Source organism: Nematolebias whitei, chromosome 7 (genome assembly GCF_014905685.2).
Source record: "Nematolebias whitei isolate Nwh7 chromosome 7, NemWhi1, whole genome shotgun sequence".
NCBI lineage: Eukaryota > Metazoa > Chordata > Actinopteri > Cyprinodontiformes > Rivulidae > Nematolebias > Nematolebias whitei.
In genome coordinates, this window is record NC_056504.1 from 52,545,640 (window position 1) to 52,568,820 (window position 23,181).

A 23,181-nucleotide genomic window follows, 5' to 3' on the forward strand; every position below is an offset into this window, starting at 1 on the left:
GATGGTTGATTTGCTGCTGAAGTTGCTGTTGATGTTGCCCATGTTGCCGCTGATGGTTGATTTGCTGCTGAAGTTGCACATGTTGCTGCTGATGGTCGAATTTCTGCAGTTGCTGCAGCTGCTGTCTCTGCTGTTGCTGCTTGACGTTGCCGCCCTCCGGGGCCTGGCAGGGTACCGTAGGGACCGGCACCGGGATCGGCATCTGTCCTGGGATGAACTGGTAGTAGGAGGAGGAAGAGGAGGAAGAGGAGGAAGGCAGAGCACTGAGGCTCTGCGTCGAAGTGCAGAGTTCATGGTGACCCAACCCCCCCACCCCTCCAGGAGGAGGAACTTTAAAAACGTTCTCCTCGCTGCCGCCATTTCCTCGAAGGGCTTTGAGCGGAACCTGCGGGGTGCCGATGGGGATGGGGACGCCACAGCTGATTGTTCCTCGGCGATACGACGGCTTGGTTGACGGTTTGCGCCGGATGGTCGCCGTGTGGTAACCAGTCGCCAACTGGTGACCAGAACCGCCGCTCAGCTCAGACTCGGCCAACAGGCTGACGGTGGAGGCGGGACGTTGGGACTGAGCGAACTCTCGGAATTGGACTTTGAGATCTGAGTTCCTCGGGACGGTCGAGGATTTGTCAAAATCCGAGTGGTTGCTGGCGAGAGACAGCTGATGGAGGGAGACGGAGTCAACGTCTCCGTGGAGAGAGATGACCTCGTAGTCGGCTGAAAAGAGAAACGTTTACATTTGTTATCGCTCTAAACTTCTGGATTTTATTGTTTCCACATTTTCATCTGATGAACGGCAACAGAGACGACAATTTCTGCATCAACACTCAAAACAAGGAACATGCAACACAAACACAAAGAACAACATATTTATAAAAACGACGTGAAAATAATAATTAAACACACTAGATGAAGATTTCATTATTTGAAGCTTCAGTGTTTTCTAAGAATGAAGCAAATGTCATAAAATTATGTTTCTGGTTCATATTAGTAACTTTATTTTTTTAAATAATGCCCAGCAGCATCTTCAGGCAAATTACATCAAGAATCACTGAAAACAAAAAATATCAGTCAAGTTAAGGCAGATATAAAAAATATTAGAGGTACTGCTCATAAAATTAGAATATGATGAAAAAGTTGATTTATTTTAGTAATTCCATTCAAATAGTGAAACTTGTAAATTATATTAATTCATCACACACAGACAGGAAGTTTTAGACTTCCTGCTTCCTGCTGCTGACCAACTTTATGGAGATGCACATTTCATTTTCCAACAGGACTTGGCCCCTGCACACAGTGCCAAAGATACCAGTACCTGGTTTAAGGACCATGGTGTCCCAGTTCTTAACTGGCCAGCAAACTCACCTGACCTTAACCCCATAGAAGATCTATGGAGTATTGTGAAGAGGAAGATGATGCATCAGAGCCAACAATTGAGAAGAGCTGAAGGCCACGATCAGAACAACCTGGACTCTCAGAACCTGAGCAGAGACACAGACTGATCCACTCCATGACACGATGCAGAGATCCAGAGATCCAGAGATCCAGATACAAGGAGCAACAACTAAGTACTGATGCTGAACATGATCATACTTTTCAGTTGGCCAATATTTCTCAAAATATATATATATAATTTTTATTAGTCTTAAGTAATATTCTAATTTTCTGAGATACTGAATTTGTGGTTTTCATTAGTTGTCAGTTCTAATCATCAACATTAAAAGAAATAAACATTTGAAATGGATCAGTCTGTGAGTAATGAATGAATATAATAAAGAAGTTTCACTTTTTGAATGGAATTACTGAAATAAATCAACTTTTTCATGATGTTCTCATTTTATGAGCAGCACCTGTATTTGCTAAATATCTTTATTCTACCTGGATTATAAACCAGATTCTACTTATGGTGTAAAAAATATAAAATATTAGTCATTTAAGTAAATAACTGTAAAACCAGGGTTTCAAAATTTAATGAGACTGATTTTTATTTATTTACCGTAATTTCCAGCCTATAAGCTGCTACTTTTGTCACAGGCTTTGAATACTGCGGTTTATACAATGATGCGGCTAATTTATGGGCTTTAACGGGCTAACGAGCTTCCTACCGCCGAAACATTTAGCCTCATCACACCTGGGCGCTCACATAGCTGCCCAGTACACGTCTCTCTTGGGGGCGGGTCCTCGTGACTCAACATCACCTGTTCGGTGGACCACAGTAGAAGGAAACAGAGCTGCTGCACGTAAGCTTGGCGTCAGAACTCAAGCTCAGCGGGAGGCTTGGATGACTAGCAGCGAGGAATAGTTGACCAACTGTCCGCATGCGCAGAGCAACTTTTGCTCCAGTCTGCCAGTGGAGCCTGACAACGCAGGAGGGTAAAAACATCCATCAGCAGGTTTCAAAAGGTTGCTGCGTGATGAACAGAACAAGCTCGAGGATGAATTTGCCTCGAGTCAAAAGTGCAGTAGAGAACAACAACGAAACAGACACTGAGGACGCGTGATGAACTTTTCTGAGGATGTTCAATTCTGACCCTGAAGATGACGACTTCAGTGGTTTTAGTGCACAGGACGAATCAAGATAGCAATCAATGACTTCCTGGTAGGCTACTGTATTTTTGTTTACCAGCCATGTTAAACTGTTCAGAAAAACACATTTATCGTATTTTTCACTGTATAAGTTGCATTTTTTGCATAATTTACGTGCCCTGAGACTTATAGGCCGAAGCAACAGATTTATGGATTTTTCCACTTTACTAGACAAATATGGACTGATGCGACTTACAGGGCGGTGCGACGTGTACGGTGGAAAATAAAAGTTTTAAAATCTTTATGTGTAAATATCTCATGTTGCAAAGTGCACACCTGCAGCTTATAGACAAGTGCGGCCTATATATGTACAATTTTTTTATTTTTAAATTTAGTGGGCGTGGCTTATATTCGGTTGAGCTCAATAGCCCAGAAATTACGGTCTATATTTGCAAGAACAAATTTCAGACATGAGATTAAATACAAAAACCTTTAAGGACCCATTAAAAGATCAATATAAACATTTAGGGGAACAGAGGTGGGCTTCTAAACACACTTTGATGTGGTTATGATGACATGCAGGAAACCTCTGAGCCAATCAGACAGAAGGACAGACGGACGGATGGACAGGTGAAAGTGGACCTACCGTCGGAGGGAGGATGTGTCCTCACAGCTGGAAGAGAAGGAAGGACGTTTAACGAACAACAAAAACTATTTGAAGGAAGAAAACACGACGAGGAGCCGCTTCAGCACAGAAACAGAAACCAAAGATAAAAAGAAAAGTTGAGAAAGAGCTGAGAACGAGTCCAGTCGGACCTCTGAAGGAGCGCTTCGGTTCCGTCTGTGTCTGCACTCACTGTGAGTGTGGATGGTGTCCTCGGAGCAGGACGGGGTGGTGGTCTGGGTGCTGTACCCGCTCGAACAGTGCAGAGAGTCCCTGCTGCTCCTCGAGGCGTCCGAATTCAACGCGCCCAGCGCCAACCCCAGCTGGTCCCGGGCCGAGCAGGACTGAAGCAGAGAGGATGAAGAGGATGAAGGTGGAGGGCTGAGCACTTTATCTGAATCGAGCGGACAACTTTATGTGTACGAATGATTATTTTAGATTTGTGGAACCCGTACGGAGCTCAGATCGGTTGTTTGACCGTTTTATCAGCTCGTGGAGTAAAACTTGTCATCTGTTCCTGTAAAGTCTAAAAGAAGCTCCCAGTTTAAACCAAACAGAGTTACAACCACTCAACAGATGAGAAGTTCATCCTGAGAACTCTGCATGTACAAAGATCAGATCAGGTTTGGATCAAAACAGAACTTTCTTCTTCTGACACTGGAGCAGATTTTATCGGTCTCTAATTAAAATGAGATGTTCGCCCTTTAAGGCTATCGCTAGTGGGTTTAACCCCGCGTGCAGAGCAGCACTGAAAACTTTAGTCCTGCGAGAGGTAGCACCAGCAGCAAGGCAGCACATGTCGTTGTGCAGCATCTTCTTCTTTACAGCCAGAACAATTCCAAAGAATGGACGTGCTGCCCCGCTCTGGTACCAAACTTTCAGATGTGTCGGCTTCTGTCCAGCCTGACACCACTGTGCAACTGGCCAAAGTGCAGTGTTGACTTCTCCCGCTCCCTGATCTGCTCCGCTCACTCACAAGTCACGTGACCAGATCACGTGACCAGATCACGTGACCAGTCAAACTAAAAAACGTTCAATACAAGAACAACTGGACTTTATTAATAACAGAAGACGTTTCGCTCCTCATCCGAGAAGTTTTCTCAATTCAAAGAACAGAGTCAGATATTCTTTATTGTCATTCGCACCTCATGTGGTACATGTGGTGGAGCAAAATTAAGTTCACAGGGTCCCAGTTACATCCAACTAGGGCTGCAACTAACGATTATTTCAATAATCGATTCATCGGACGATTATTTTTTTCGATTAATCGATGAATCGGCAAAAAAAATACGTTTTAATTTCCACCCCTTTATTCCAAAATTGAACATTTGACTGACATAGCAATTCACACAAAAAACAGGTTGCTATTTGACTATTGTGTTAGTAAAATACTGAATAATAACAAAATAAAAGTTAGTCAAATAGCTTAAAAAAATAAATGTACACAAAAATATATACAAATGTATCTTTATACCTGCACAATATGTAGCTACTTTGTAAAATGTGTCCTTGAAGGAAGAGTGTAACCTGGATTAACCTGGATTAAAAGTGTGGATCATTGTAACCTGGATTAAAAGTGTGGATAATTGTAACCTGGATTAAAAGTGTGGATTATTGTAGTGAAGCCTTCGTCTTCAACCATCGACAGAGGCCTCATGTCAGTGACGATCATGTTCAGGATGTTTCAGTGAAGACAGCTGCTGCTGTGGTGTCCATGATGTCTGTCCATCATGAAGGATGTTGTTGTTGTTTGTTGTTGTTTTTTGGAATGAGAGAGTAAATATGTTTTATAACATAATTTACAGCAACTCAAGAAATGCCTTGTTTCACTTCCAGTGTTTGGTTCAGGCAAAAGTAGCTAAAAGAGCTATTAAACACACACACACATATAAAATACTTAACTACACACATTTGAGTAGATGTAATAAATTACTTTAATTCCTGTTTAAATGCAATACATCCTGCCATACCTGCAGTGTCTTCAGACTTTGCCAACAAATTAAAAGTTGAAGCTTAATCATTAAATTATTATCTTTGTGTTAGATTTATTTATAAATCACATTTAAACACTGCTTGTACCAATTAAATTAAATAAAAAGTAACACACACGTTCTCTATCACCGTCATTAATCATCAAACAAACAAACAAACAGCTTCATCTCCCAGACAGACTGACGTTAGGTTTTCTCTCTTGAAACAGAACAAAGTGTTAAATTGTAGAGACTCACCTGCAACACGAGTTGGGACTGAGACATGTATCTGCTGCAGCTCCTTCCTCCTCCTCGTGACTCCGACATGTTTACGTTTATCTCCGTGGTTCTCACGTGTCGTGTCGGTGATTTTCAAAGCTGCATGCTTCTCATGTTTTATCTTTGTGAAGTTCTCCCACTCTTTGGAGGACTTGGGTCGAACAGTTTTCGCTGCGTCGGTCATTTGTAAAATTTACTTATTTTCCTTTGAAAACACTCTGCTCTGCTTCCTCCTCCCTCCTCGCTCTGTTCAACTCGCGCTGCAGTTTTTTTTTTTTTCAAACTTTATTCAGTCAGTCAGCATTGACGGTGAACGAAACGAAACGGCTCCGCAGCGCCGTGAAAGACGCATAATCGCGCGACACAACGAATCGATAACGAAATTCGTTGCCAACGCTTTTAATCATCGATTTTTATCGATTTTATCGATTCGTTGTTGCAGCCCTAGTTCACAGGGTCCCAGTTACATCCAACAATAAAATGTATAAGAAAAACAGTAATAACATCTAAGATATGAACTAAGAAAAACATCAACTAAATATACACTAAGCACTCATAACATAAAACATTGAACATCAGCACAAACATGAACATGAGTCTGTGAGCAGATGTGCACGCATGAACACACCAACATTGAAACAGATCAGCAGCAACGTGAAACAGATCAGCAGCAACGTGAAACAGATCAGCAGCAACATGAAACAGATCAGCAGCAACGTGAAACAGATCAGCAGCAACGTGAAACAGATCAGCAGCAACGTGAAACAGATCAGCAGCAACATGAAACAGATCAGCAGCAACATGAAACAGATCAGCAGCAACATGAAACAAATCGGCAGCAACATGAAACAGATCAGCAGCAACATGAAACAGATCAGCAGCAACATGAAACAGATCAGCAGCAACATGATGTGATTTTTTCCCAGTGATTATTCTAGTTAGAGATTCATGAGTCTAACAGCCTCAGGGTAGAAGCTGTTCCTCAGTCTAGTGGTTCTACACTTAATGCTCCTCAACCTCCTTCCTGAGGGGAGTGGGGCAAAAAGTGTGTGTGCTGGGTGAGTGGGGTCCTTCATGATGCAGGTGGCCCTCTTCCTGCATCTGGAGGTGTAGATGTCTGTGATGGTGGGGAGGCTGACTCCAACATCTTCTGTGCAGCCTTCACCACTCTCTGCAAAGCTTTTCTTTCTGCAGCTGTGCAGCCTCCATGCCACACGTTGATGCTGGAGCACAGGATGCTCTCCACTGCACACCTGTAGAAGGAGGTGAGGACTGAGCTTCCCAGACCAGCTCGCCTCAGCCGTCTGAGGAAGTAGAGTCTCTGATGAGCTTTCTTCATCAGGCTGGTGGTGTTGTTGCTCCAGCTGAGGTTGTTGTTCAGGTGCACACCCAAGTACTTGTAGCTGGAGACCACTTCCACTGCAGACCCTCTTATGTTCAGGGGGTGTAGGTGTGTTTGTTTCATCTGAAGTCCATGGTCATCTCTTTCGTCTTCTTCACATTAATGTGAAGGTTGTTCTTCCTGCACCAGCTCTCCAGGTGTTCCACCTCCTGCCTGTAGCTGGACTCATCATTGTTTGTGATGCATCCCACCACCGCTGTATCATCTGCAAACTTTACAATGTGACAGCCTGGATGGGTAGCTGCACAATCATACGTGAGCAGAGTAAACAGGAGGGGGCTCAATACACATCCCTGGGGAGAGCCAGTGCTGAGGGTTATGGTGGAGGAGGAGAAGTTGTGGATCCTCACTGACTGTGGTCTGCTTGTTAAGAAGTCTAGTATGCAGTTGCAAATGGAGGGGCTTAGTCCTAGTTTGAGTAGTTTGTCCATCAGGGTTTGAGGGATCATGGTGTTGAAGGCAGATGTGAAGTCCACAAAGAGCATACGGAGGTAGGAGTCCTTCTGCTCCAGGTGGTTGAGCGCAGTGTGGACCACAGAAGAGATGGTGTCCTCTGTTGATCGGTTCTCAAGGTATGCATACTGATGAGGGTCCTCGTTGATGTTGATGGTTGTTTTGATGTGAGTCATGACCAGTTTTTCAAAGCATTTAGCGACTATCGGGGTGAGGGCCACTGGCCGATAGTCATTCAGACCAGTCACTGTAGAGCTTTTTGGGACTGGGATGATGGTGGCAGTCTTCAGGCAGGTGGGAACTGTCTCCAGGGTAAGTGAGGTGTTAAAGATGTCTGCCAGCACCTCGCAGAGCTGATCGGCAAATTCTTTCAACACTTTTCCTGGGATGTTGTCTGGGCCGGTTGCCTTGTGCGGATTAATCCTCCTGAAACTACTCCTTACTTCGGCTGAGGTCACGCTGAGAAGCTCTTCATCCGGTGGTGAGGCGAGTCTGGTGCTGGGTGGTCTGTTTGGGTTAGGGTTAGAGAGAGAGTGAGGGGTTCACGTTATAAGGCTGAGATAAGATGCACATACATATGTAGATTGACCTATCACACCTCACACCTTAACAGAAGGAGTTTCTTAATGTCTTTGTTCCTCTAATTCACAGATGAGGCCCCTCTATTCCAATCAGGTGTGAAAACTGGCTGGTACCAGTCTTAAAGTTGCATTACATGTTGGACGTTTTATGTTATTATACGTGGACAAGATTCAGCTGTTCACCTCCACCTCACAGATAATGGACACTCTTTTGAGGACCAAAATGTGCACATTTTGGACCGAGAACAAAGATGGTTTGAGAGGAGGGTGAAAGAAGCAATTTATGTAAAAAGAAAAACCGTCTCTTAACAGATGAGGAGGCCTCGGATTTCAAGTTTCAAAAACCTATAATGCAACTTTAAAACAGATTCCCAGCCAGTTTTCACACCTGATGGGAACAGAGGGGCCTCATCTGTGAATTAGAGTAACAAAGTCCTTAAGAAACCTCTACTGTGAGGTGTGATAGGTCAATATACATATGTATGTTTCTTATCTCAGCCTTATAACCTGAACCCCTCACTAACTGCTCTTTGAATTGACAAAACTCCTCGGATGAGGAGCGAAACATCTTCTGTTACAAAAAAAGTCCAGTTGTTTTTGTATTGAACGCTTTTTGAATTCATCATGTCCTGGATGACTGAGAATCTTCACCAGCAGACCAGTTAAATTGGAGCCTTTGGGCTTAGAAAATCTCGTTTGATCATATTGCGATATTATCGTAAATGTAATTAATTGTTCAGACCTACAAACCAGATTCCAAAAAAGTTGGGACACTAAACAAATTGTGAATAAAAACTGAATGCAATGATGTGGAGGTGCCAACATCTAATATTTTATTCAGAATAGAAAACAAATCACAGATCAAATGTTTAAACTGAGAGAATGTATCATTTTATGGGAAAAATCTGTTGTTTCCAAATTTCATGGCGTCAACAAATCCCAAAAAAGTTGGGGCAAGTCCATTTTTACCACTGTGTGACATCCCCCCTTCTTCTTCCAACACTCAACAGACGTCTGGGGACAGAGGAGGCCAGTTTCTCAAGTTTAGAAATAGGAATGCTCTCCCATTCATGTCTAATACAGGCCTCTTAACTGTTCAATCGTCTTGGGCCTTCTTTGTGGCACCTTCCTCTTAATGATGCACCAAATGTTCTCTATAGGTGAAAGATCTGGACTGCAGGCTGGCCATTTCAGTACCTGGATCCTTCTCCTACGTAGCCATGATGTTGTGATTGCTGCAGAATGTGGTCTGGCATTATCGTGTTGAAAAATGCAAAGTCTTCCCTGAAAGAGATGACGTCTAGATGGGAGCATATGTTGTTCTAGAACCTGAACATAGTTCTCTGCATTAATGGTGCCTTTCCAGACATGCAAGCTGCCCATACCACAAGCGCTCATGCAACCCCATACCATCAGTGATACAGGCTTCTGAACGGAGCGTTAATAACAACTTGGGCTATCCTTGTCCTCTCTGGTCCGGATGACATGGCGTCCCAGTGTTCCATAAAGAACTTCAAATCGTGACTCATCTGACCACAGAACAGTCTTCCATTTTGCCACACTCCATTTTAAATAACCTCTGGCCCAGTGCAAACGTCTGAGCTTGTGGAGCTTGCTTAGAAATGGCTTCCTCTTTGCACTGTAGAGTTTCAGCTAGCAACGGCAGATGGCACGGAGAATTGTGTTCACTGACGATGTTTTCTGGAAGTATTCCTGAGCCCATTCTGTTATTTCCTTGACAGTGGCATTCCTGTTTGTTTGAGGTGCAGTGACGTTTAAGGGCCCGGAGATCACGAGCATCCAGTAGAGTTTTACGGCCTTGACCCTTACGCACAGCGATTGTTCCAGATTCTCTGAATCTTTTGATGATGTTATGCACGGTTGATGATGATAACTTAAAAGTCTTTGCTATTTTACGCTGGGTAACACCATTCTGGTATTGCTGCACTGTCTTTCTGCGCAACAATGGTGCAATTGGTGATCCTCTTACCATCTTGGCTTCTGAGAGACCCTGACACTATGAGAAGCTCTTTTTATACCCAATCATGTTGTCAATTGACCTAATTAGTGTTAATTGGTCTTCCAGCTGTTCGTTATATGCTCAATTTTCTTTTTCCAGCCACTTATTGCTACTTGTCCCAACTTTTTTGGGATTTGTTGACACTGTGAAATTTTGAATCAACATATTTTTCCTTTAAAATGTTACATTTACTTAGATTAAACTTTTGATCTGTCATCTATGTTATATTACGAATAAAATATTGACATTTGCCATCTCCACATCATTGTGTTCAGTTTTTATTCACAATTTGTTTAGTGTCCCAACTTTTTTGGAATCCGGTTTCTAGTTGGAATGTGTTCAGCAGAACGACTGACTCATAGATCTGAATGACGCGTCCTTCACGTCTCTATCATCCACAAACACAGAACATTTATGCGTTTTCTTCCGTCAAAGGAGCTCAGTACCAGTACAACCGCCTGCCGTTCAGGCTCGTTCGTTCCCCCGCATGCTCTCCAAAGCATGTTGATGGCCCTGCTCATCATTATGTACGGCGGGATGAGAGTCCTGTTTTTAACTGGAGACCTGCTTCCACTGGCCCAATCCAGAAAGGAGGTGGAAGCACAAATGAGGACGTTAACAACACTCTGTCCATCCTGCACAGAGAGAATTTACCTGTTCCATCCCAGTGAAGTTGGACTCAACCACTAAGAAGGTCCCAGTTATAAATGAGCCCTCGTGATTCAGTGAAACTAACCTGTAGAAAAAAAAGCTTGAATGTATGAAAGTACGGCTTCACAGCTCAGTGACAGCTCTGTCAGTCACGCACCTGCTCAACATGACGTCAGCAGCGCAGCTGGTGGTTCTGTTGGACCTGCTGCACAGGACACTCAGCAGAGATGGTCCAGCCGGCTGGAACTCTTCAGTGTGTGGAAGGTGGTCCGACACTTGGCTCCACTGCTGCACCATGAACCATGTTCTGACTCACACAGACAGCAGCAGCAAGGGAGGCGGGTGCTCAGCTCAGCTGCTGAACACAGTCAGCTGTAGTGCTGGGCACATGCACGTTTACGCTCTATCAGTGGACCTGCTCAGTGAGAGCTCTGGTTCTCACTGAGCCTGCACGACGAATCCACGTGGGAATGGATGTGTTCGCACGCCGCCGTGACAACAGAAAGCTCTAAGCATCCATTTCAGTCCCGCTGATCTCGCTTCTTGGACCGAAAGCAGGAGGAACAGCTGAGAGTCATTTTGACTGTTCCAGAGTGTACGGGCACGTCATGATACCCGTGTCTGCAACAGCTGTTATCAGATCACCCGTGGCTACTGCCATGGTGGAAACATTCTTCTCACGGAGAAGGAACGATCAGGAACTATCCGGTGATAGTGCCTCTGTCCCGGCTGCTGAACGGAAGCTCTTAGGAAGGACGGGTCTTCCCCAGGAAGACCGGAACCACAGACACACAGCGACCCCCAAGCCCGGAACTCCGGAAGTCTCCCAACAGGGACACCCACACCCCCCAGTAAGAGAAGCAAAGGGAAGCCCTGGGCGACCCCCAGCAACCATAATGCAGAAACCCCAGGAGGCTGCAGCGACGAGTCCACAGGCCCCGCTGGCAATCCGCCCCTCCAGAGTGGATCCGGCCATGGACACCGAGCCACAAGGTCATACTACCCAGATGCCCGAGCCATCTCAACTGGCTCCTCTCAACGTGGAGAAGCAGCAGCTCTACTCTGAGTCCATCCCGGATGATTGAGCTTCTCACCCTATCTCTAAGGGAAAGCCCAGACACCCTGCGGAGAAAACTCATTTTGGCCGCTTGTATCCGAGATCTCGTTCTTTCGGTCACAAACCAAAGCTCATGACCATAGATTAGGGTAGGAACGTAGAGCGATTGGTAAATTGAGAGCTTCGCCTTTTGACTAAGCTCTCTCTTCACCACGGCAGAACCTGTACAGCGCCCGCTTCACTGCAGACGCTGCACCTATCCGCCTATCGATCTCACATTCCATTTTTCCCTCATTCGTGAACAAGACCTCAAGATACTTGAACTCCTCCACTTGGGGCAGGACCTCCTCCCTGACACAGAGAGGGCACTCTACACTTTTCCGGCTCAAGACCATGGCCTCGGATTTGGAGGCACTGATCCTCATCCCGGCCATGTCATACTCGGCTGCGAACCACTCCAGCAAAAGCTGTAGATCACGATCTGATGAAGACAATAGGACTACATCATCTGCAAAAAGCAGAGACGCAATCCTAAGGCCACCAAAACAGATCCCCTCAACACCTTGGCTGCGCCTAGAAATTCTGTCCATAAAAGTTATGAACAGAATCTGTGACAAAGGGCAACCTTGACGGAGTCCAACTCTCACAGGGAACAAGCCCGACTTATTGCCAGCAATGCGGACCAGGCTCTGACACCGGTCATACAGGGACCTAACAGCCCGTATCAAAGGGCCTGGTACCCCATACTCCCAGAGTACCCCCCACAGGGTTCCCCGAGGGACGCGGTCGAACGCCTTCTCCACAAAGCACATGTAGACCGGTTGGGCAAACTCCCACGCACCTCCAGGGCCCTGCTGAGGGCGTAGAGCTGGACCAGTGTTCCACGACCAGGACGAAAACTGCACTGCTCCTCCTGAATCCGAGGTTCGACTATCTGACGGACCCTCCTCTCCAGAACCCCTGAATAGACCTTACCAGGGAGGCTTAAGTGCGCCCACTCCAGACCCTATATATGCAAGTGTCGTGAGAACGTTATATGTGAGTGTCTAGGTTGTTTAATAAAATTGGGGCCCAGATCTCCACGGAGCCATAGAGATGGAGGATCCTCCCCGCAGCTCAGTAGTGCACCTGAACCCCAAGGCCATGCTTGAGTGGTGGTGTGATGAAGTGGGCGGAGGAAGATGTCAGGATGGGGAGGAACAACTGAGGTGGCAATGCCCTCCCAGGGGGCCAGCTCTCCCACTGACCCCAATAGGCACCTCGATTCTCTGAGATCCACCAGGGGAGGTAGGCTCCAGTACATCCATCCAGGAGCAGGAGGCAGCTGCACCACCAGGGACCCAGGCCACGGACTGACACATAGTCCCGAGGACCGACCAGAACCGGGGCCAGCGACCCAATCCCCCCCCCCCCCCGAGATCGTCCAGACCCCCCCAACCCAATCCCCAGCTCAACACCCAGCCGGAACCCCAGCCCGGTAGCGACACTCCCCCAGAACCCAGAACTTATTTATTTTAAGCTGTTTTGCTAGAAAGCTACCTGATTTATTGTTCTGCTCAAATATTTATTTTCTGAGTCTTTGTATTAAGAATTTAGTTTTTTGTTAATAAGTTCATTTAATTCTAATTTAGCTTTACGCATTTTGTCCAGAATGTCTTCATCTTGGGAGGCTTCTAACAATTTAATGGTTTAATATTCATTCTCACTTCCTGAGTGATTCTCCCATCACTCAGGAACGAGACGCCCGGATACCTGACCTCCTCCCCGAGTCTGTTAGGTGTCATGGATGATGCGTCACATTTGTTACACGTCACCACTGACAACCCAGAAATGTGGGCCGAACCCGGATATGTGTTGTGCCAAAAACTGAAGGGCTGCAAAATGGCAGCCGTGGGAGAGTGCACGGTTGAACTTTAACAAGAATTTAACAAGATAAACACCTAAAAACAATCATTTGTTTGCTCGAAATTATAGTAAATGTGTGTCTCAGTCAATCGTTTGCTTAACAAATGCACTTTGACAGTCAAATCAGGTACATTTCAAAAGCCAATACGTGGAAGTAAATGTGTGCACGTGACGAGTCGCTGTGCAAATTTATCAAGATAGCCACCTAAAAACAATTATTTGTTTTCTCAAAATTATAGGAAAGGTGTTTCTCAGTCTAATGTTTGCTTAATAAATGCACTTTAATGGTCAAATCAGCTGCATTTCGCTAGGGCGGTGCAGCTGATTTAACTTCCTCCAAGCACCGAGCAGAACTAAAGTGGGTATATGGCAGACCAATTATGTCATTAATAGCTGGTGAAGATTCTCAGTCATCCAGGACATGGAAAATTTAAAAAAAGTAAGAAAAAAGTAAGAAAAAAAACCCAATAAAGTATAATAAATAAAGTCCAGTTGTTTTTGTCTTGAACTTTTTTTAATTTGTCATTTGTCATCTTCCTCCCTGTCTCTCATCGAGGTGGCTGCTTCTGTCATCCCTCCCCTGTTTTTCCTTCTTCCTGCTCTGCTCTCTGTATGTCTGAAGCGTCTGGTTCACATCTCCCGAACATAAATTAAGAAGATTATGGATTTGGTATCGTGGGCGTTCAACTCTATTGATAAGATTTTTTCATCAACGCGACAAGGTCCTGGAGAACCGGCGTGTCCAGCTGAGACTCACGCTGTGGGGTACGTAATGGATTCGTGGGGAGTGTGGCAGCTGATGTGCCTCTCAGTCCTGTCTCAGGAGGATGTTGAAGACGTTTACACATTTGGAATTATGATAGCAGGGACTCTGCTTTTTGGCATCGGCGGGGCTCTGTTTTATCGACTTTTGAAGAAGACATCAGCAGCAGTTTCGGCCAAGGAAAAGCTTCAGAGTCAGTGTGAAGGTCTGGTCCGTGCAGTAGTAGCAGTAGTAATCATCTGGTTTACGAGCTAAACCGTAAGGTGGAGGCGATTTATGAGAATCGCAGGCCACCTGCGGCTTCTGGGACTCGTCAGCGTGGTGGGTTCGACCTTGAAGGAGACTCATAGCATGGATCAGTGGAATGGAATCTCACAATTAGGCATTTTCGGAACCAGAACACCCAGATGGACTCAAGGCTGAAGAAAAACGTAATCTGTCTGCCTGAAGAAAAACAAGAATCAAGCTTATCTAAATCTGACTCCCGATGGCCTTGGAGACAGGCTGACTATCAAATTTCTCCTGGGACATGAGTACCCAAGGACAAAAGCTTCATCTATTGAAAACAGTCATTCATTCATTCAACCTTTATTTAAACAGATAAGTCACATTGAGCCTCAATGACTCATTTACAAGTGAGACCTGTTTGGACAGACAATAAAAGTGATAAACTAGACACATATCTCAAGTCAAATATTGGTTTATAAATATGGGAAAAAATCCATAAATATGTCGATTCAGCCTATAAGTTGCGTAAATTATGCAAAAAACTGTGACTTACACACCGAAAAATATGGTATTTTAACCCATTTTCATGTTTTTGTTTGCTTATTTCTTCACAGTATGCTTCATAAAGACCTGTTTGTTATGGGGATTAGTCTTTTCTAAAGTAGTTCAGCGGCAAGTTTAAATTTCACAAATTTAGTTTGGGACGATTGTTGAGAATTTTGTAAATAAACTTTATGTTTGATGTTTTCTGGTGGATCTTCAGCTAATCTTAATCTTCCTAAAGCTGAAGCTCTTTAAAACCTCAGAATGACGGTTGTGTCACCACGTCTGCATTACCTTCCCGGACGCCGACATGGCTCGAGCTCGCTCTCCATGGTGGGTGTAGGTGTTGTGTGGGGGGGCCAACAGGCCGTTCTCTGCCCTGCTGCCCCCCACAGACTTCAGCTGATTGGTGGGATCCTGTCAAAGAAACCAGTCGATCAGACCGTCAGAGTAAATCCAGATTATGATCCCACTGAGCCAACAAGTTCATCTTTCAACTAAAGGTTAGAAGCATTCACTCAAATGAAGCTGCTAAACAGGTGAAAAATGAACAGAGGAATGATGACACGACACAAACCGAGTGCACGTATCGCCACAAACATTATCGTCTGAACGGATGAAACCTGATGTTAAACACAATGGAGCCACACGAGGACCAGTCTGAAAGGATCAAATCCAGGGGGAGGGTGGACGGTTGTGGAAAAAGATGGAGTCATGTTCAAATGGATGGAGGACAAATGGTAAAAACCACGACAGGTCGGAGGGGAGGGTAGTTTTAGTTATAGGTGATTCTCACGGTGGTCAAATCTCTGCGGCTAACGCGGCGGCTCAGAGAGGGAAGGTGGCCGTAACCGTGGCGACCGTTGCAGCTGTGACGACCGAGGCGAGAGGGGGAGCTCCCTTCGCTGAGGGACCGCCCACTTTCAGCGCAGCCATGCAGCAGAAAGGAGGAGGGCTACACAGGAGAGGGTTAGAGCCGTGTCGGACTTCTCCGTCAGGTTTTTGATTTTTATTTTCAGCTGAAAGTGAAACTTGTAACTGCAGGTGGAAGACGGAGAGTCAATGAGTTCCAGAAAAATACAGTCAGACGTTAAAAATGTCTTTTATCAGCGATAAAACCCAAACAGCATTAGCCTGATCCATATGTGCAGCTTAAATTTACATCTTGGTTAGTCAGAACATTCAGGATCAGTGAGGATGTTTACAACATGGCCAAAAGTGAACAGAGACCTGAGGTTGCAACAAGACGTGGTAAATAAAACACAATTAAAGAGTAATCATTTATAAAGCCTGACCAACATATCAGCAGACCAATATTTTAGGCCAATATGGGCGTTTGGGGACACATCAGTATTGATGACTATGGTCCCATTATGCGCCAATATTCAATTCGACATTTATTTAGACAGATAAGTCACATTGAGCCTCAAAGACTCATTTACAAGTGAGACCTGTTCAAACAGACAAAAAGTAGTGAAACTGGACACATGTAGGAATTGGAGGCAAAAAAATCCTATCAGACTCTTTCTTCTTGGCTGAGAAGAAAAACTAATATTAAAAAAACACCTCGCACATATAAGCACATGGTGACGCAGACATTCCATGGGGGGGATGACAAGGGTGATGAGGATGTCCAAGGACACTCTCGAGGGCAATGTAAGAGTTCTGATAAGGATGGAATAATCAGCCAGTTCCTTCCGGTGAGATCCGTAAACATTCTTGAGGTATGTCGGGAGGTTCTATTATTTACATACATATGCACGTTAAAACATGTCAAATGGTTAAATCAGATTTTATTCACACAAACACATTTTTCTGCTGTGACAGGCTAAAAATACCGGCAGCGCTCTGTGCAATTAATTGGGTATAGACTGAAGGGGAAGGGGGCACAGAGTTTTTCTTTTTCAGATGGACACAATGGACCAGGCCTGCCCTTTGGAGTCAAAAAGAGAAGATTCAGGTTCTACAACTGATTAACATATTAGATAAGAACGCTTTCTTGCATTAGGATGCCTCCTGCAATTATTAAATCATAGCTCAGACTTAGACAAATGTTAGAAATTTCCAATATGTCATATTGCACCACACCAGGGGGATGCTGAAATCCTAGGCAGATGTCCAGGGTTGGGTCAGGCTACCTGAGGCTGCCAGGTCACACGCTACAGCCTGTAGGCATCTCCCACCAACGTATAAGGAGTAGTTTACATTCAACCAGTGGAAAGTGATTAATTGCTTGCTTATCTGGCGTTATTGAACTGGGAGTTTTATGCGGGGGAACCCATTCGGAGACCCCGCCCAGGGGGAGTAGTTACAATATTTTTGGACTGGTCCTATGGTTTTGATCTGCTCAGAGACGGGATTATAATGAAATTATGACCCGGTTCTGACTGGGTCAAACTGGGCCAGGAACTCTAAAGAGAGTCTCCCTGGGATTTCAATATCAGTCAAGAAATAGTTTAATCTGCTTGCCACATCACGTAGAAAGGCTTTTGAAGCACCGTCTCATATTTCCTAACACGTCAGTCCACATAAGACCCACTGAGATCACACTTAGCCACGCCCCCTCATACACTGACAGGTTGAGCTCCCCTTCTGCGAAGGACGAGTCTTAGGACCCTATAAATGAGTAATGACACGAGACATCGGGGCTCTTCTTCCGGGTCTGTGAACGCGTCACATACTGGAGAGTCCAGCGCTGTAAAATTGTAATATTTTCCTGCCTTTTCTAATATAATTGATAAAACTTAATTGACGTTTCCTTGATTTATTGATTAGTATAGTTGCCACTTCTGAGGGAGGTTCGAGCCGGGGGGAAAGACATGAGCTGGAGGGGGTTTCCAGATACGGTGGCTAGCAGCCAGCTCCCGTCATTAACAATGGCCAAGGACAACACCTATGAGAATCCAAGAGTCCTGAAATGATGACACAATGTTTATTCAGCTGGTTTCATCTGGTTGATCAGTGGAAATCCTCGATGGGAGGGAGGGGGTTAGAGCGTCAGATTACATGGCCTCCAGATGAATTGAGATAAGATGGCCTGCAAGAGCATCCAAGGGAGACAAATTCAAATAAACAACATTTGTTTTGAAGTCAGGCAGAACTTTAAATTTTTTTTTGTTTTATATATATAATATAATCACTGGGAAGAGGTGAGTCCTTTCTGGCAAATGGAGTAATTGTACAATGTATCCCGCAGAGGGTGCATGAAGACTACTTTCAAGTCATGCCCGTTCACGTGAACTTTCACTTTCAGCACAGATGAGGCAGCAACACTGTGTATGTGAGTATTTTACTGAACAGAGCATGGTGAGTTTATTTTAACTGATCTGTAAAATTAATCAACAATAATACAGTGATCCCTCGTTTATCGCGATAAGTGAAAAACCAAGAAGTAGGGAGACCGTAGTCCAAGTTCAAGTGCAGTCATGACATGTGCCAGTTTGTAATCACACTCATCACCTGTAACTCCATATCTCCATCCTTAAATGAACAATTTAAATTGAAATACTGTAACATTTTAAATAAACAATCCATGCAGCATGGACTGTTTATTTAAAATGTATATATATTTATATATATATATATATATATATATATATATACCATACCATACCATTTTATTTATAGAGCACTTAAAACAGCAACAAGGCCAACCAAAGTGCTGTACAGATAGAACAACAGGTAACACACAAAGCAAAATACAAAATGAGGTAAATCAGAATATAGACATAAAAACGATGCAGATAATGATGACAAACCAGTGTGGAGCATACAGGATCAAACACAGATCATCTGGTGTTGAAAGATACTGAATAGTAGTGAGTTTTTAAACAGGACTTGAAAACCGAGAGGGAGGGGGCCTGTCTGACAAGCAGAGGTAACTCGTTCCAAAGTCTTGGTCCTGCTACATAGAAGGCCCTGTCACCTCTGCGCTTAAAACGAGTTCCTGGAACTGTGAGGGGCAACTGGTCCGCTGACCTCAGGGAGCGTGGTGGGACATACGGTTGTAGCAGATCAGAGAGATTTGGGGGGGGGGGGGTGACACTGTTCAGTGATTTGTAGACATATTTTGAACTGGATTCGAAAGTGAACTGGTAACCAGTGCAGTGAGGCCAAAACTGGTGTAATGTGCTCTCTTTCACCTGTACTGGTTAAAAATGGGGCTGCTGCATTCTGGACCAGTTGTAGTCGTGCAATGGAGGTCTGACTGATACCAAACAGGAGTGAATTGCAGTAATCAAGCCTAGATGTAATGAATGCATGTATTACTGTCTCCAGGTTCTTTTTGGACAATATGGGCTTCAGTTTAGACAGCCGCCTCAGTTGGAAGAAGCATGATTTAACAATCATGTTTAAGTGATTGTTAAGTTTCAGGGAAGGGTCCATTATCACGCCCAGATTAGTGACTCTTTGTTTTTCTGACAGGGTTAGAGCGGAGAGGTCGATGCAGTGGTTTGTGATCGTGTCGTTGGGAGAGAACAACATGACTTCAGACTTCTTTTCATCGAAACTTAAGAAATTTAAAGCCATTCAGTCCCTGATGTCAGCCAGGCAGTCGAGCAGCGGTTGAATAGAGCATGTACCATTGTGTCTTAGGGGGAAGTAAATTTGACAGTCGTTGGCGTAGAAGTGAAATGGTATGTTGTGTTTCCGGAAAATAGCACCAAGTGGCAACAGGTATAGAGAGAATGTTTAATGTTTACATCCTGGACAGAGAGGAACAATGTTTTGAGAGAGGAGTAAAGGAGGCCATCTTTGTGAAAAGAAACCGTCCATCATTAAACAGGGGTGGAGCCTCCAGGTTCAACTGTCCCCCTCTTACAATGCTGTGATTGCTAGTATCACTCAGCCCTCTGTGAACAGTAAACAGCCATCAGGTGCTAATGATCCATTGTTAGGCTGATGGTCCTTCTTGAGCATGTGATCAGCTGGTTCTGGTTGTCAGCAGCAAACTGGTTGATCCACTCTGAGAAGGTGCTATTTAAGAGACTGAGCTGAATACAGCACCTCAGACTGAGGAAGTCCTCAGGATGAGAGACGAAACGTTTCTATATTTTTTTGTTTTGTCTTGTTTTTTGTTTTTTTGAATGTCCAGAGGACCAGATTGAACTTTTTTGGATTTTTCTACCTGGATTATTGAGCATGCATCAGGATATTCACTCTGAAACATTTGTGCTGCAGGGAAATAAAACCCATCGCCGGCTTTTATCATCGCCGCTTCGTGTACAGAGACGAAAAATTAAGCCGAGTTCCACAAAAATAAACCTTTACACAACAAGAAGTTTAAAATGTCCTTTATCTTTAAAAATAAGTTGTGCTTGAAATTGAAACCACAGCTTATTAATAATATAACAGCCATGTGGCTTATATTGCTATTATAACGTTAAAAGCATAGAAACCCATTTAAACATCTAATAAATTGAGTTTGTTCATTATAAATCAGAAGGGATTTTGCTTGTAAACTTTTCAAATGTAATACATTGTTAAAGTAGTAGTTTGCAAATATATTTGACACTTTGTTTTTTACCCAAAAAGCAACAAAAAAACAAGTGAAATCAACTTTTGTTTTTTTTCTACGTGCTTGAGGCAAATTCAAGAAAAGTGTAACGAGTGATGCCCGTGTGAAAAGTTGGAACTAAAGGCGTCTGAGCAAAGTATTTGGAACAGAAAATCACCGCCCTGGATGAGCCGAGGTCACCGTGAACTTTGGGCCATGTGGTTCAAACACACTCAGTTCCATAAAACTATTGGTTGTGTAAGCGTCCTACCTGGACGTGAAGTCCGTCCACTGCACCGCTGATCGAGTCCAACGAGGGGACGTGTCTCACTGACCCAGAATTGTAGCTGCGAAGGGCGAGGACTTCAGGTTAACACACATCAGACTGACCAGAAGTTCATCATAAAACTATTTCTCTCTCTCGTCTCAGTTGATGCTTATATTGATAGAATTTATAATAATGTGTAACACGCCATCTACACGCAATGAAATCAGCTCTAGAGACGTTGGAATGTTTGATCAGAATGTTACCTGCTGATGCTGCTCCTCCTGGACACACTGCTGCTGGGAGAAGGTGGAGGCGTCTGAAAGGTGTAGAGAAAATCTGAACTTTTCAGGTCCAGAATCACCTGAGGAACAAAAACACGTTCAAGAATTCAGCTTCTCCAGGATTTTCTGCAACTTTTAGCAAATATTAACGTTAATATTTCCAACAGCGGATCAGTGAACTCCTGCTGACAACAAGAAAATCCACAGACTCGGTACAAATATCAGAGTTGGCTAAGCTTTTAACTTGTCTGTTTTGAGTTTTATTGACAGTTGATGACAAAATTCAAGTTTAATATCTATATTTGAGTTTGACATTCTTTTTAAAGATTCATATTAAGGCTCCCACATACTCGGGCGTACTGTGTACACTCCGTGAGCCGCTCGGACTCTGCGCACACTGTCCGCAGTCAGTTGAGACTTCATACTCGAGCGCTCACCCTGATGGGCTGCAGCCCAGCTCTGCAGGCAAGGAGCGTTTACCTTCAGGACAAATTGAGGTCACTGATACATAGTTCCCATGTGACGTAACATCAGGGGCATTTCTGGTACGTCCTCCATGTTGGGAGGCTGCCTCTAGCAGCAGGTGCAGATAAAGTGCAGTTTACCGGTAGTTAATTTTCTCGAATGTTTTTTCTTTCTTTCTTCAAGTCAATTGCAATGGTTGTTTTGTGCTGGGTTAGAGGATGTTACAACTGGGGAGACGTTTGGGTAAAGCAAGTTACAGCTACTTCAGCTTACCTGATGCAGTCTGTGCTACAGTAAAGATCGCTGATATTTACTGCAGCACAAGTTACATCAGCTAAGCTGATCCTTGCTACAATAAATATCAGCGATACTTAATGTAGCACAAGCTACAGCAACTTACCTGCTGTAGCTTGTGCTACATCTACCTTACAGCGATCTTTAATGCAGCAAATATTAGCTTAGCTGATGTAGCAAGCTATGAGGGAAATCTACGCGTATATTATTGTAACTACTTACTCTGCCAGTCACCAGAACCTTATTAACATGAAGAGTTCGGACGTCCTTCACAAATCTGTCATTAATTACAAGCATCCATGGATTTAAAGCTGCGAAGCTCCTCCGTTGTAGCACTCCTCGTGTTCATTAATAATTAACATCAAAGTAACTTCTCGGTGACAACTTGTCTGTTTCGTCTGACATCATTTCTTTCTCCACCTCATAGGGACTGCAGCTATTTTATGCCTAGATCTTGCTCTTGGTCAAGAGTATCAACATACTGAGCTCTGGTCTGTCTGTAAGCATCTTCTTCACATGCGCCTCAACAAATGGCGGAAAACCCGGTATTGCACAATACCGGTCACGTGTGTGGGAACTATGTATTGGTCATTTGCTGACACGCCTACTGGATTGATTGACAGGTCGAAAAAAAAAACAAGAGCTGGCAGCCCCAGTCACAGCAGTGTTCTGTTTTATATGTAGTTAATAAAAAGTTATTTTAAAAAAACGGAGCGCAGGTCCTGCAGTCCACACATCAGACCAGCCCAACAGGAAATCTCCAGACCTCCTGCAGCCACGCTGGACCTGATTTTAATTCTCGTGACAAATTCCTTCATTTCTCCTCATTTCAGTCATGGCATCAACGGAGGAGGAGGAAGAGATCACTTGACTTGGGAAAAAAAAACTAAAGAAAAGGCCATTAAACCAGATCAGGGATGAAGAAGAGGAATTTAATACATTGGTGTCACATACAAAACAGTCCGTCGCTGGGCAGTTTATTGTGCGACACAGAGTACACGTACGCGGTCGTAAAAATTGATCTTTGCGTGGACATGGTTTGTGGACGTCCACTTCAAGACCGCGTTGAGTCCGCCTCAGGTACGCGCGGACCTCTGCGGTGTGAAGTATGCCCAAGTATGTGGCGACCTTTAGGTTGAAGACTGTACTCAGAAACAAGGTCTGAAGCTGTACACTTTGATCTCTTTAAGGGATTTTACACAAATGTCAAGTTCAATAGAAAAATCAAAGGATTCAAGGACGTTTTATTGTCATACCAGCTCACATTTCTGTGATCTGTTTCAATGTTGGTGTGTTCATGCGTGCACATCTGCTCACAGACTCATGTTCATGTTTGT

General features: G+C 44.2%; 1 protein-coding gene across 1 annotated transcript in view; it reads right to left on the reverse strand.

Annotated features, from left to right (window-relative positions):
• The window catches only part of mtss1 (MTSS I-BAR domain containing 1), a 115,402-nt gene that overhangs the window by 1,121 nt on the left and 91,100 nt on the right, over positions 1 to 23,181 (reverse strand). Inside the window, 7 exon segments of the mRNA XM_037679940.1 lie at positions 1 to 714; positions 3,381 to 3,531; positions 15,334 to 15,441; positions 15,788 to 15,994; positions 20,808 to 20,883; positions 21,068 to 21,165; positions 21,436 to 21,482. The exon segment at positions 1 to 714 is cut by the window's left edge and continues 2 nt beyond it. Coding sequence (XP_037535868.1) covers positions 1 to 714; positions 3,381 to 3,531; positions 15,334 to 15,441; positions 15,788 to 15,994; positions 20,808 to 20,883; positions 21,068 to 21,165; positions 21,436 to 21,482 — 1,401 coding nt within the window.